We start from the raw sequence: 15,908 nt of genomic DNA, 5'->3' as shown, positions 1-15,908 counted from the left end.
CCTCATGCCCACAACCAACTAGTTAGTGACGCCTGTGGATTTCCCCTTTGCACTTCTTGCGTCTTGCCCCCTTTTCTCCTCAGCCCCTGGCCACTCACCTGGGTCACGGTTCCAGCTTCCTCGCTGTCTCCCTGCTTCCAGTCTTGGCTCTTTTCCACCCACTGTCCAAGAGAAGTCCATGAATTTTCTGAAACACAAATCTCATCCCTTCGGAAGGCAGCTAAAAAACTCCAGTGGCTTCCTATTGCCCCCAGGATAGAGCCTAAATCTGCACCTGGACGTGCACAAGGCCCTGCATACATCTTCTGCCAGCCCCCCACCCCGGCGTCACACCATGCCCAGGCTGCGCTGATCGCTCTCATTCTCGCACTCTGTCACGCACACATACACACGCTCAGAAATACACACACATGCTCACACACTCTCACGTACGCATGCGCGCACATTCTCACACACACTCTCTCACACTCACATACACACTCAGACACACCTACTTACACACTCTCACACACAACCACAACACACTCTCACATACACACTCAGACACAGTCTCACATACACTCACACACGCTCACCCACATTCTTACGTGCACACTCAGACGCACACATTCACACATTCACACACATATTCACACTCACACACTCAGACATACACACTCTCACATACACTCACACACACATTCTCACAAGTTCACGCACTCTCACATACACATTCACACACATACCCACATTCTTACACACACGTACACACATTTGCACACGCTCACTCTCTCTGACACCTGCTCTCTCTCACACACGTACACTCTCACACACACACACACATCTCCAGCCCCCCCCCCCCCCACTTTCCCACTGTATCCCTCAACTCTCAGGTCTTACCTGAGATGAAGCTGCTGACAGGGACAGGGTTGGGTGCTATGCCCCAGGGGTCTCTGCTGTCACCCACCCACCCAGTGTGTTACCCTGAGTTAGCTGCCTTCATTCTTCCTCTCTGTAAGGACAGCAGATGTAGCCCGTTCCACCCCTGTCGCCCATCTCAGAGCCTGGCACATAGTAGGCTCTCAATATATAAATGTGCCCAGTAGATGGCGGAGGTATCCATTAGAAGAAAATGGCGGACATTTAGCTGAGAGCTGTCCACCCGCTCATTAGCTCTGGCTGTCCAGCTCTTCTAGTCTAAACATGCCATGATGCCATGATGGGGCCCGTACCCCATCTGAGACACCGAGGGGGATAGTTAGAACCTTTGGTGGAAGACAAAGCTCTTACTTACCCACCTGGACTTTAAACATTTGCATTCCAGACCAAGCAGTCTGCTCCTGGGGGGCCGGGGAGGGGGCTGGGAAGGGAGGTGGTAAATGAGGCCTTGTGAGCAGAACCCAGGTTTGGAATTCCACGGGGAGCCCACGTCAAGGAGCCCATTCAGGCCGTGCCTGTGGGCTTGATTGCGCCTGTACCTGCCCTGGGCCAAGAGTCAACACCAGCAAGGCCTCCCCAAGTCTCTGCTTTGCTGGCAGCTTGATGGGCGCTAGAGCCGCAGGCAGGAAAGAAACCTCCGGCCTCCAGGAGTCCATGGCCAGTGAGGGACACAGATATAGTGGGGTTAGCTCAGTCTACGATGCTCAGGATGCAGGGGAGCCTTGTGGAGGCCCAGGAGTTTTGGGTGCACAATCCAAGCCTTAGGATTTGCACAGGCTGTTTCTCCTCATCCCCGTCTAACCCCCAGGCACCCCCTCGTTTGGGGCCCTCCCAGCTCTCTCTTTCCTGTACCCCTCCCTGGGAACTTCCTGGTCTCCCCACTCTCCCTGGGGACCCTCCCAGTCTCCCTACTTCCTGCATCCCTCCCTGGGGACCCCCTGAGTCTCCCCACTCTCCATAACCTCTCCCCGGGGACCCTCCCGGTCACCCCATTCTCTGTACCCTCTCCCTGGGGACCCTCTCAGTCTCCCCACTTCCTGCACCCCTCCCTGGGGATCCTCCCATCTCCCCACCCCTCATTAGGCAGAGTAGCTGGGGCACATCCCTTGGGCACAGCTGAGTGCCCCACATCGTCATCATCTGATTCTGTGTCCACCTCTCTCATGGGCCTGTGAGCTCCTCGGGACAGATCCCGCCCTTCTCTGAACCTCAATGTCCACCATGCCTCAGCCGGTGCCCGTGACAGCCATGGATACAGCCGTTCATTCATTCACTGGACCACCGTGTGCCAGGAAGCACTTGACCTGAGGGCCTGCCAGCCTCCTGGAAACTCCGAGCAAGTCTAATCTGTCCAAGAAGCCCCTTCAACAACCACACACCACGTTCTGGAGTGGAGCAAGGTCAGACCTTGGAGCAAGAAGTTTGCCCCAGCTCCAAGAGCACAGAGGGCTCCTGTTTCTTTAACAACACCGCCCTGATCCGAGGGGCGCTGCAACACATGGGCTTGTTTTCCTTTCCTGTCCTGAACATGAAGCCCGCTCTGTGAACTCATTCAAAAAGCCCTGGAGCCCCCAGCAGGGACAGCTGGTCTGCCAGGAAGCCCACACCCTGGCACCGCCACGGATGGAGCGTGGAGACGCCTTCATCCTGGAGAAAAACACATCTGTGTTTGCCACGCACCCGCCAAGCACACAGTTCTGCCCTGTCTGAGAAGCTACCCAAGAGACAGTTCCTCTCTCATCTCTCTCACAGCACTGAAAGAACACACTTACCTGCAAAACAGGAAGGTGGCAGCTCGTGATGCCTGCCCGTGACATCTAGCACCAGTTGTTGTTGTTAGGTGCCGTCGAGTTGGTTCTGACTCATGGCGACCCTATGTACCACAGAATGAAACACTCCCCGGTCCTGCGGCATCCTATCGTTGTTCTGCTCGAGCCCATTGTTGCAGCCACTGTGTCAATCCATCTCATTGAAGATCTTCCTCTTTTTTCTCTAGGTAAATGGGACATCCTGGCTGGAAGGGACTTCAGACACAGCCCTGGGAATGCGGGTGGTGCCCACGGAGGAGGGGCTAGAGCTGGGGTTTCCATCCCAGCTGTTGATCCTCCATCCTGCCCCGTCTAGGGTACCGCACTCTGTTTCACTCAACCCTCTCATCTTTGTCTTTGGTTGTTCTGTTCTGTGTATGTGGAGCTTGTCCGTACCCCTATCCTGCCTCACTTGCAGTGAAAGAGTTTGGAGACAGGTAGATTCAGGTCCAGAGCTCCACTTCTCTCCTTGTTAGCTGTGGGCCCTTGGTCAGTTTCATATCCCCAAGACCTTCCTTCTCCCTGCCTGGGAAATAGTAGTGACACCACCCATTTCTCTGGCTTTTAGTGAGGTCATGGCATTGTGACACCAACTGGTATAGTGGCCCCAGGTATATAAGTGATCCTCAGTGTTATATTTGGGGGCGGTGGTTGTCCAGTGGTAGAATTTTCACCTTCCATGCAGAAGACCCAGGTTTGATTCCTGGCCAGTGCGCCTCGTGCACACCCACCACCCATCTGTTTGTGGAGGCTTGTGTGTCGCTATGATGCTGAACAGGTTTCAGCACAGTTTCTAGGATAAGATGGACTAGGAAGAAAGGCCTGGAGATCTACTTCTGAAAATCAGCCAGTGAAAACCCTACGGATCGCAACAGTCTGATCAGCAACTGATTATGGGATGGCACAGGACCACCATCATTTCGCAGGACTGCAGCAATTCATTTTGTTGTGCATGGGGTTGCCATGAGTTGGGGCCAGACAGTCAGCCTCTATACAACAATGTTAAATAAGAATCTTCCACTCTCTTTGGGTGCACCTTCTCCTTCACTGTCCCTGGTCTCGTGCAGTATAGTAGCTGCAATATAAGTGATGCTCAGTGTAAATAAGCCATCTTCCTCTCTCTTTGACAGCTCCGTATTCTTGCTGTCCACAGTCTTGCATAGTGGAAGGGTCCAAATTCATCTCTGGCTCCAGAAGCCCTGCTTCTGTACCCTTCCACACTGTGGGGTAAAGGGATGGGAGGGGGACAGGGCAGAGTCTCCTCTTGCATCCTGCCCCCCAGTTTGCTGACCTTGGACAAGTCATTGGAGCTCTTGGAGTCTCTGTTCCCATCTAGAAAATGGGACTGTTTTCTGTATCATCTGTCTCACAAGGACACGTGTGGGATTTCCTGGAGACGTGACATCAGCTCAGACCTCCTGGATACACTCTGTGGTAGCAGGTGCTGTGCTCTGCTCCATCCGTGGAAGGTCTCCCTCAGTCCTCACCACGGCCATTGCGCTAGGGACCTTCATCCCCTTTTCACATAAAAGGAAAGTGAGGAAAGGGTTACAAAACTCATTCAAGGTCATGGTCAAAGGTGACTAAGCACACTTTGCACCCAAAACATTTAAAAGAAGTGTCTACCTCCACTCACTGTTGTGCTGTTACAGGTTGTGGTTGTTGTTAAAAAAAATGAAACAAAATGCTGTTGCCAACAAATTGATTCTGACTCATGGTGACTCTACAGGACAGAGTAGAACTGCCCCATAGGGTTTCCAAGAGCACCTGGTGGATTTGAACTGCCGACCTTTTGGTTAGCAGCCATAGCTCTTAACCACTGAGCCACCAGGGTTTCCATGGTTGTTGTTGTCAGCTGCCTCTAAATCGGCCCCTGACTCATGGAGACTCCATTCATCATGGAGCCAAACACTGTCCAGTCCTGAGCCATTCCCGTGATCGGTTATGGATCGGACGGTTGTGATTCATACAGTTTTCATTGGCTGATTTTTGGAAATAGGTCACCAGGCCTTTCTTCTTAGTCTGTCTGAGTCTGGAAGCTCTGCTGAAACCTGCTTAACATCATGTTGTTGTTGTGAGGGGCCATGGAGTCAGCTCTGATTCACAGCGACCCTATGTACAAAAGAACAAAACTGCCCAGTCCTGCACCACCCTCACAAACAGTGCTATGCTTGAGCCCATTGTGGCAGCCACTGTGTCAGTCCATCTCCCGGAGGGTCTTCCTCTTTTTCACTGACCCTCTACTTTACCAAGCATGATGCGCTTCGCCAGGGACTGGTATTTCCTGATGACGTGTCCAACACAAAAACCTCCACTGACAGACAGGCGGTGGCTGTGCATGAGGGGCATCGGCCAGGAATCGAACCTGGGTCTTCCACATGGAAGGTGAGAATTTTACCACTGGACCACCATGTTCCTCTGTTACAGGCTAGCAGCCTGCAAACACAGAGTATGGTTCCTGGGGTAGAATCACCCCCCAGTGACATGCCGCGTTAGAGAACACAGCCCTGCTGGTACCGGCCCTGTGCTGGAGCTTGACCTGGAATCTCTGGCTGGATGTTCACAGCCATCTCATTCGAGAGGTGCTAGCTGAGCTCCATCTTCCGGATGAAGACAGGCAGCCGCCTAGTGAGGGGGTGATGGGTGTTGACCCTAGCGTGACATCACTGGGCGGTACAAATGCCCAGCTGCTAACTGAAAGGTTGGAGGTTTGAGTCCACTCAGAGGCACCTCAGAAGAAAGGCCTGTGATCTACCTCTGAAAGGTCACAGCCGTTGAAAACCTCGTGGAGCACAGTTCTTCTCTGCACACACGGGGCTGCCATGAGTCCGAATCAACCTGACGACAGCTGGTTTTACTGGACACCAGGCTGTCCGGCCTCAGTGCCCATTATAGTTCGCCTGAGCCATGTGGGTGGGTAGGTGGGTCACATCAGTTCAGTTCTGGTCACCTCTCGTCCCTCCTCTCATTCTGCTCCAGGAGATAAACTGCTTTTACGAAATCATCCTTACTGGACCTGAGGGAGACTACTGCGCAGGCCCAGCCCCTGCCAAACCCCCCATCCAACCCTGCCCTCCTCTTGTCCTGGGAGCCGGGGGTCGTAGCGGGGGGCATCACCTGCTGTCCCTGCCATCTCTGTCACAGTCCCCTCGGTAAACAAAAAAAGCCCTGCAGAGAGAGAAGCTCCAATTGAAAGTGGGAGAAAGGGAGGCCCTGCTTCCCAGTTTCCCTCCTCTGAGCAAGGGGCCCTTGGCCTGAAAGGATCCTCCCTCCCTACCAGCCAGACCTTGGCTGGGCCTCACAGGAAATGGGGGCGGGTAGCAGGCGGCCTGGGACCACCCTCAGGCTGCAGCTTAAAGGGGCGACCACGCCGCCGCAAGGCCACCTCTCCACCATGACGCTCTGGCCGCTGTCGCTGCTGCTGCTGCTCTTGGTTGGGCCCCCCGCCACGCAGCCCACACCCCCAACCTGCTACTCCAGGATGCTGAGCCTGAGCCGGGAAATTGTTGGTGACTTCCAGAGCTTGCAGGCCACGGAGCCCTCGGTGAGTCCCCTCCAGCAGCCACCGACCAGGCGGTCCATGCAGCCCCAGTGCTCAGCCACTTCTGTTCTGCTCCCCACCCCCCACCCCCGCCCCTGGCAGCACCGGCCATAAAGAGGTTATTTTTCTTTTCTGTAGAGATCAAGTAGGTTAGTGCCTTAACCATGTCCTTCTTAAAAACAATTCTAGCCCCCTCATGTGACGGACTAGAGCTCCCCCGTGGGGTTTCCTAGGCTGTAGTCTTGTTTCCTAGGCTGTAGTCTTTACAGAGCGGATCACCAGGTCTCTCCCTGCAGCCCCTGGGTGGTTTTGAACCACCAGCCTTTCTGATACCAGCCCAGCTCTTAACTATTGTGCCACCGTGGGGCCACTGTGAGTTGAAAATCTGTTTGATGGCACCCAACAACAACATTAAAGACAGTAGCAATGGTGTGCTTTTTTTTTTTTTTTAATGCAAAGAAAAATAATCAGGGAGATCACAATTTTTATTGGTAACTTGACAGTACATTGCAGACAGAGGACCTGTTGTAACAGATTAAAAAGCTCTCCGTGGAGCTTGGAACTTCAGAGTTAAGAAGGAACAAAGAATTCAGCTTACGGAGCCCCTGGGTGGTACAAACAGTTAAGGGGCTCTGCTGCTAACAGAAAGGCTGAAGGTTTAGGTCCACCCAGAGGTGACTCGAAAGAAAGGCCTGGCAATCTACGCCCAAAAAAACAGCCATTTAGACCAGACTTACTTAAAAAAAAAAAAAAAAAAAAAAATTTTTTTTTTTTTTTACTTAGAGACTGGAGGAACCCCTGGAACTATGGCCCCCAGACATTCTGCTAAGCCAGAACTGAAACCACTCCTGAAGCCCACTTTTCAGACGAAGATTAGACAGGCCTATAAAACAAACAATAACGCACGTAAGGAACATGCGTCTTAGTTCAATCAAATATACAAGAACAAATGGGCAACTGCTGCCCAAAAGCAAGACGAGAAGGCAGAAAAGGACAGGAAAGCTGGACGAATGGACACAGGGAACCCGGCGTGGAAAGGGGGAGCGTGTTGTCACACTGTGGGGATTGCAACCAATGTCACAAAACAGCGTGTGTATAAATTTTTGAATGAGAAATTAACTTGAGCTGTAAACTTTCACCTAAAAGCACAATGATATTAAAAAAAAAATCAGCCACTGAAAACCCGATGGAGTGCAGTTCTACTCTGACACAGACGGGGGCGCCCTGAGTCAGAGTTGGCTCAGCGGCAACTGGTTTTACTGGTTTATGCTCTTCATTAGCTGGAAGTTAAAAGTGTGTGCTAAGAGGGTGATTCACAGGGCTGGGCTCCATCCCCTACCCGCTGTGTGACTTTGAGCAAATTACCCAGCCTCTGTGCCTCAGTTTCTCCACCTGTAAAAGGGGGCAATAACATACTCTCCTTGAGGCGGGGCTTCCAGGACTAAGGGCGTGAACCCAGTACAGCCTTCAGAGCGGGCTGGCAGCTGCTGTTACCACTGTTATTCTAAGAGTTAGATCCAGGGCTCTGAAGGGGGAAGTCCCGGGCTCCTGCCTGCTCAGCCGGGGGGAAGCCAGACACGCTAAACTGCATTGTAAACGTTGGCAGAATTTAAAAGTGTCTCTTTAGCACTTGAAAAATGCTTTAGGCAAGATATAATTGTTCTCTGTTGTTAAAGTTTATACTCTACAATACCCTAACAGCTTTTGAAATTTTTTTAAAGGTTAAATAACATTTTTTTCCCCTAATTATAAAGATCCTATAGTTTGTAGAACTCTTGGAAAAGGCACAAAGACCAAGAAGAAAATTAATGTCACTTGCAATTCTACCACCTAGAGGTAACCGCCGCTGCAACATTTTGGATGATGGCATTTCAGCGTTTCGTCTCTGTATGTTGTATACACATGTATGTTGTATATACACAGTGTATACTGCGTATGTTGTATGTACATATACATATTATAAAAAAAACTTTTTTTTTTTATGTATATACACACACATACATACTGGTGGAGCAGTGGTTAAGTGTTACGGCTTTTAACCAAAATGTCAGCAGTTCAAATCCACCAGCTGCTCCTTGGAAACCCTATGGGGCAGATCTACTCCTTCTACAGGGCCATATGAGTTGGAACCTACTCGACCGCAACGGATTTGGTTTTCTGGTTTTATACACACACACGTTTAAGAGTCTTTGGGTGGCGCAAACAGTTAAGCGCTCAAAATGTTCAGGGTTAGAACCCACCCAGAGGCACCTTGGAAGAAAGGCCTGGCTATCTTCCAAAAGGGTCACAGCCTTGAAAACCCTATGGGACAGTTCTACTCTGCATACATGGGGTCACCATGCATCAGAATCAACTTGACAGCAGCTAACAACAGACAGATAGGTGGGTAGATAAGAAAAAACAAAAAAAACAAACCTGATGCTGTCAAGTCGATTCTAACTCATAGCGAACCTACAGGACAGAGTAGAACTGCCCCATGGGATTCCCAAGGAGCACCTGGTGGGTTCGAACTGCCAACCTTTCCATCAGCAGCCATAGCACTTAACCACTATGCCACCAGGGTTTCCAACAGGTATAGATAGGTAGATGGATAGATAGATGGATGATAGATGTATAGATAGATGGATGGGTAGTTAGATTATAGACAGATGGTAGAATGATGAATAGATGGATGGATAGACAGACAGACAGACACGCACACGTCAAAAGCAGTTCCCTAACTCATGGTAAGTGATTCCAAGGGAGCCCTCTACAAGCGAGTTCTGGAAGAGCAGTGGCCCCGCTCATGATACCAGAAAGCACAGTGTGTGTGCAGGGTCAAGGATGAGCCCAGGGAGGGATCCGAGGCTGGCCCGGCTGTGAGAGGCTGGCAGACAGCCCCTGTGAGCAGGCTGAGGGTATGTCTGTGTGGGCATCGTAGCAGCCTGTACCCTTATCTGCAGGAGCCGTGTGTGAGATACCTGCCCAGGCTGTACCTGGATATACACGTAAGAGGGGCCTTTCTGCCCAGGGGGCGGCTTCGGGGTGCAGAGATTCTGGTCTGAGCCTCCATTCCTGACTGCATGCCATGGGGGAGGGGTAAGATGCTATCTGGGAGGAAGTGGGTCTGAGTCCCCTTCCCTCCAGCTACTGACATCCGGGGCACCCTCCCCGTTGCCACCCCAGAACTACTGTGTGCTGGCCAAGCTGCGGGACTTTGTGGCGTCGCCCCAGTGTTGGAAAGTGGCCCAGGTGGATGCCTTGAAGGACAAGGTGCGGAAGCTGTACACCATCATGAATTCGTTCTGCCGGCGGGTAAGTGGGTACCATGGAAAACGCTTTTTCTATGTGCAATCAGCTTTTAGAAGACTCCCCGAGCTTTTAGGAGTGGAGGGCTGGAAGAGGAGGAGAAGAAATGTTAAGCTGGCACTTCCAGGTCACAAAGCCCATCGTCAACCATCACCTTGTTAAGTGATAGAGATTCACTGAGGGTCGCCACAAGGCTCCTCCCACCATGAGCTCCAGACAGAATTGGGGACAACACCCAGGACCATATGCCCTCCAGGACAGAACCTGCTGGGAGCCAAGGGGGGCGGGAGGGACTCAGTCTGAGGGCTCCAACAGGGGAGAGCTCTGAGCCCTGGAGCCAGGGAGACTTCCTGGGGGAGATAGGCCACAGGTGTGCTCTGTAACAGGCCCATTCTGAAAGCAGGAAGAAAACCAGGTGCCTTAGAATTGAGTCCACTCATGGTGCCCCTGTGTGTGTCAGAGTAGAACTGTGCTCCATAGGATTTCCAATGGCTGATTTTTTAAAGATTGCTAGGCCTTTCTTCCGAGGCACCTCTGGGTGGGCTCGTACCACCAACCTTTCAGTCTGTAGCCAAGCATGTTATTCATTTGCCCACTGAGGGACTCCCAGGATGAAGGTAAGGGCAGATAAATGCAGAAAATCATCACTGGGAAGATGCAGAAAGTAGAGTAGTGTGATTCTAGGGTCACAGGTGTCCTTATCAGGCCAACTGATGTTGCCCGGCTCCTTGTCCTCCTGCTTCCAAGCTGGGATCATCCCTTCTCCTCTCTGAGGAGGTCCTCTCATTCAGACAATAACAATGCGCATGTCATGAGATAGTTGGGAAGATGATAATAACTGCACCCCTACTGTGTCCTGGGTGCTGCAGTAACTCCATGTATCCTAAAAACCCTTGCAGGAAGAATTCTTAGCTTCAGGCCTGGGTAAGGCCACAGGAAACTTTAATAATTAGCTACAAAGTTACAATGTATTTGTTCATGCATCAAAGATTTGTTATGCATTTACACCTCACATTCGTCCTCCTCGTTTCGCTCTCCCTTTGGTTTGTGAAAGGTCCCTGTTTAGCGTGAAGAGTTTGTACTCATCTTCTGGAGATTAGCAGTTCCAACCCGCTCAGCGGTGCCACGGAAGAAAGGCTTGGTGATCTGCTTCCATACAGATTAACCCATTGGCGTCCAGTCGATTCCAACTCATAGCAACCCTATAGGACAGAGCAGATCTGTCCCACAGGGTTTCCAAGACTGTAAATCTTTACAGAAGCAGACTGCCACATCTTCCTGCCATGAAGCCGCTGGTGGGTTCACTCTGTCGACCTTTTGGTTAGCAGCCAAGTGATTAACCACTGCATTGCCAGGGCTCCTTCCATAAAGATTACAGCCAAGAAAACCCTATGGAACATAATTCTACTCTGTACTACATGGCTCCCCATGAGTCGGAATTGACTCGATGACAACGAGTTTGATTTGGTTTTTTTCAGTCTGCTGGGGGAAGCAGGAAGATGACATAATTATAACAGTTTGATAAGTGGTGTCATTGACTGCAGTGTTCGAAGGCAAGATCTGGTGTTGGCGGTCATGCTGTCCCCAAAGCCTGGCCCAGAGTTGTGGCTCAGTAGTTAAGGTTAATTCATTCATTCACTCCCTCACCCATCCATCTATCCACCCATCCACTCATCCATCCATTCATCCATCCACCCATCTATCCATCTGGTCAACCAATGCGTATGGGCGCATTCCATAAATAATAAAGGAGCATACAAAACTCTATGGGAATGAAAAGACTGCCTCCCCTTGGAGCATAAGGGATGGGACATTTTCACACAGAGGGGGACAATGGAATGGTCTTTGAGAATAAGCAGGAGTCCTATACCTGCAACGTGGGCTCCATAGCCACCTTCATTGAGTAACCCTTCTGCTCATCACACATCTTTTTCAGGATTTGGTGTTCCTCTCGGATGACTGCAATGCCTTGGAATACCCAATTCCAGTGACCACGGCCCTGCCAGATCGTCAGATGTAAGAACCCAAGGAGACTGCGGTTATGTCCCCTGCCCAGACTCTGCAGGCTAAAGCCGCAGCCCCACATGCCTCTCTCTTATCGTAGCACCTCTAACTGTCACGTGACTTCTGGAAAGCAGGGCTGGAGCTCCTACCCAGCAGCCTACTTGGAGCCTAGATAGAAGCCTGGCTTTGCATTTCCCTTTGTTATGCCTTGCTGGGATGGTTAGATACACAAGCATGTTCATCCGATCACTAAGAAAACGACTAGACAGCTTCTCTTTTGTAAACAACTAGCTCAAGAACAAGCAAAATAGTATTTTTATTATTGTTTTCTTGGCATGGTGATACTGTTTCTCTTTCTTGACAGGAACCTGCTTACGTTTATTTAACCGAGTTTCTATTTTATAGCTTCTCCCTCCAAGATCTTTCCCTACCGTTATCTTTCATGTTTAAAGAAATTATACTGCTTTTATGATGTATTTGCAAGAATCTTACATAGTGCTAACAGGATCCACACCTTCACTGAAAGGTGATGGAAATCAAATAAAGAATACCTTTCCAGGAAGAAACTCGCATCCTGCTATATCTGTCCAAGGTGAATGTTAGAGTGTTTATGTCACCTTCTTGCAGAAAATTCCTGCTCTTAGCCCGATGCATCTGTCTGTTTCTTTCCACCGAGCTTGGGTGTCTCTGGGTCTGCTTCCATTCACCCTGGGTGAACGTTCTTGAAGCATGCTCCAGTTTATGTCTGGGGTCAGACTGGACCTTTGTGGTCCCCGCAGGCAGTGGGGTGCCTCCACTTAGCACAAATATCAGTGCATTATCTCCTGATAACAAACTTAGACAGGGCTTGGTAGGGGGCTGAGGCTTTGGAGGGTAAGTCACTTGCCTGAGGTCGTTGGCAGATAAGTGGGAGGGTGAGGGAGGCTCCAAAGCCTGCAGGGTGTGGTTGTCATTGTTGTTAGTTTTTGTGGAGTCGATGCCAACTCATGGAGACCCCACGTGTGCAGAATAGAACTGTGCTCCATAGGGTTTTCAAGGCTGTGAATTTTGGGGAGCAGATATCCAAGCCTGACTTCCGAGGAGCCTCTGTGTGGGTTTGAACCACCAACCTTTCTGGGGGCAATAGAGTGCTTACCATTCAGGGACTCCCTTTGCAGGTAAACACATGCTTGTTTAATTAATTTATAAACGCAACAATAAAATCTCAGTTAAGTAACAATTATTGGGAAATATTTTAAATGTTGATAAAAAAAAAACTCCATACGGTTTTATTGGGGTCCTTTTGCTTCTTTTACTCCCTTCTCAACATGCAGGCTGTGTTTTCCTCCCTGGTGTTAGGCACCTCTAACTTCTCAAATGATTCATGGGGACGATGTACTATATTTGTAGTTTCTATGTCTAGGCACAGGAGCCCAGAATCACTTTGTCAGGAGATAACCCATTCACAAAGGAAAATTGCATAAAGCTGGCTCCCTTTTATCACCAACACCAACACCATCTACCTCTTCCTGAGATATATTAAAAAAAAAAAAAAAAAAATTGCCATCAAGTCGATTCCAACTTATGTCGACCCCATGTGTGTCAGAGTAGAACTGGGCTCCACAGGGTTTTCAACGTCTGATTTTTTCAGAAGTAGATCACCAGGCCTTTCTCCCAAGACACCTTTGGGTGGACTCAAACCTCCAACCTTTCAGTTAGCAGCCATGCATGTTAACCATTTGCACCACCTCAGGACTCCCTCCTGAGATATGGGCAATACTAAAATATGGAGATGTGATGCCAGCGCATGGCACTCACGAGACTGCTTAACCCTCAAGATGACCCTGCAGGATGGGTGTGATCAACCCCAGTTAACACTGGAGGAAGCACACTCAGGTTCAGAAGTAATTTCTCCAGACAGGTAATAGGTGGTGAAAAAGTGACTCCAGGCAAAGAGACAAGTGCCTTCATTTCCTGACTCTGCAGACCCTTTGGTATTTCTAGGTCACAAGTGTAAACTATTGAAGACAAGGGCTAATTTGAGCATCTTAGACAAATATCTATTTGTTCATGTCTTCAGTATTTATCAAGTGATTATTATGCACTTGGAAAATACTAGATGGAAAGAATTCCTCCTCTTTGGTTAGCAGAGGAGACATTTGCAAAATTAAGGAGACAGCAGAAAAAGGAGAAAATAATTCTGCCTGAGATGGGGAAGAAAATTTCTTTCAGGGTATGGAACTTGCACAAGGTCTTGAAATACGATTGGAAACTTGTTAAACTAAGGACAGATGGAGGAGTGAGGAACAGGAGGAGGAAATGGAATGGGTGGCTAACTGCCTCCATGAACAATTGCCTCCTTTGCCATGAGACCAGAACTGAATGGTGTCTGTCTACCATTACTGAACATTTTGATCAAAGATTCTATAGCAGAATCCTGATCAAAAGGGGGGAATATGTAGAACAGAATTTCAAATTCTCATGGAATCCAGGCTTTCTGGAAACATGGATGCTGTGTGAACCCCTGAAAATATTGCCCTGAGATAACCTTTAAAGCTTAAGCCAAAAACGTCCCCTGAAGTCTTCTTAAAACCAAACAATAATTTGGCTTAACTAGTAAATAATGCCTGCCTGGAGCATTGTACTCTTTTGAGATCTATCTATATGGAGTCAAATTGATAAAAGCAACTTGAAAGATTAGCTAGAAAACTTAGGGGACAGTGAGTTTATTTTAATGAAACAAGAATAATTCAGAAAAGGGGGTGAGAATGGTTACACAACTTGAAGGTTATAATCAATGTCACTGAATTGTACATGGAGAAATTGTTGAATTGGTATGTGTTCTACTGTGTATATTCTCAACAGTAACAAAAAAATAAAATAAACTTAAAAAGGAAAGTGACAGCACACACACAAAAAAGATGTTTGCCTTGAGTGAGCACGTCAAAAAATAAAAGAATGAACGGAGGCAGGAGATGCCTCTGATCGAGAAAAATAATTCAAACATGGGTGTGTGCTTGGGGAAAGCCAGGAAGAGGAGCTGAAAATGTGATGTCATCAGAATGCGAACAGTGTTCATAATAGTAGGGGTGGCCAGTCCACCAGAAACAGAGTATTCCTAGCCTGGTACAAGTTGTGTGATCAGGAGCACATAAAGGAGAATCCTTTCTACATACAAACGTTGAGACCCAATGATTGGAGGGGTCAACTCAGGTTTGGACAGATATGATTGTCAATTCCTGTAGGGGTTCCTTTCTTTGGGCCTCAACAAAATAAGGATGCTGCTCCTCCCCTGTGTGCCAGTCCATTGCCAAGCTGCATGTTTGAGCAACACCCTGAACTCCTTTTTTCTCCATAGCCAACCGGTCAGCTCTATCCTCTCAGTACCTCTTGACTTCTTCATCTGCTCTTTATGGTCTCAACATAAGTTCAGGCCTTCTTAGAGCATAAAGCCCAGGATTCAATATTCTGATGGCTCTTAACCCACTGTTAGCTCTTTTGTCTCAAGGGAGAGTGTGCCCATCACTGGTCCTTTTACCCCAAGGATGCCCCATCAGAATGGGGATTTTTTTTTCTCACAGGCTTATTAATTGTTAGAGATTATTGGATCCACAATCAATGCCCATGGAAGTAGCCATCAAGAAATCAAACAACATATTGTAACAGGCAAATCTGCAGCAAAAGACCCCTTTAAATTGTTGAAAAGGAAAAACATCACTTTGAGGACTAAGATGCACCTGACTCAAGCCTTGGTATTTTCGATTGCCTCATATGCATGCAAAACCTGGACAATGAATAAGGAAGATGGTAGAATTGATGCCTTTGAATTGTGGTAATGGTGAAGAACATTAAATATACCAGGAGAATGCTACACTGCTGACCAAAAGATCAGCAGTTCGAATCCACCAGCTGCTCCTTGGAAACCCTAAGGGGCAGTTCTACTCTGCCTTATAGGGTCGCTACGAGTCAGAATTGACTCAATCACAAGTTTTGGACCAGAAGAATGAACAAACGTGTCTTGGAGGAAGTACAACTAGAGTGCTCCTTAGAAGTGAGAATGGCAAAACTTCCTCTCATGTACTTTGGACATGCTGTCAGGAGGGATCAGTCCCTAGAGAGAGACATCATGCCTGGTAACATTGTTGTTGTTAGGTGGCCATCCAGTTGGTTCTAACTCATAGTGACCCTATGTACCACAGAATGTAACACTGCCCAGTCTTATGCCATGCTCACAATTGTTGTTATGCTTAAGCCCATTATTGCAGCCACTGTGTCAATCCAACTTGTTGAGGGTCTTCCTCTTTCCCGCTGACCCTGTACTTTGCCAAGCATGACGTCTTTCTCCAGAGACTGATCCCTCCAGACAACTT

The 15,908-nt window shown here is 48.9% G+C and overlaps 1 protein-coding gene across 1 annotated transcript; it reads left to right on the top strand.

Annotated features, from left to right (window-relative positions):
* The first annotated feature begins 6,120 nt into the window (after window positions 1–6,120).
* On the top strand, window positions 6,121–11,575 carry CYTL1 (cytokine like 1). The gene is made up of 4 exons (XM_003411358.3): window positions 6,121–6,270; window positions 9,210–9,254; window positions 9,433–9,561; window positions 11,492–11,575. The coding sequence occupies exons 1-4, from the start codon at window positions 6,121–6,123 to the stop codon at window positions 11,573–11,575; spliced, it is 408 nt and encodes a 135-aa protein (XP_003411406.1).
* The last annotated feature ends 4,333 nt before the right edge of the window (window positions 11,576–15,908 follow it).

This window comes from Loxodonta africana, chromosome 5 (assembly GCF_030014295.1).
Source record: "Loxodonta africana isolate mLoxAfr1 chromosome 5, mLoxAfr1.hap2, whole genome shotgun sequence".
Classification (NCBI taxonomy): Eukaryota; Metazoa; Chordata; class Mammalia; order Proboscidea; family Elephantidae; genus Loxodonta; species Loxodonta africana.
Note: the sequence above shows the minus strand (reverse complement) of the source record. Positions and strands in the feature narration are given on the sequence as shown.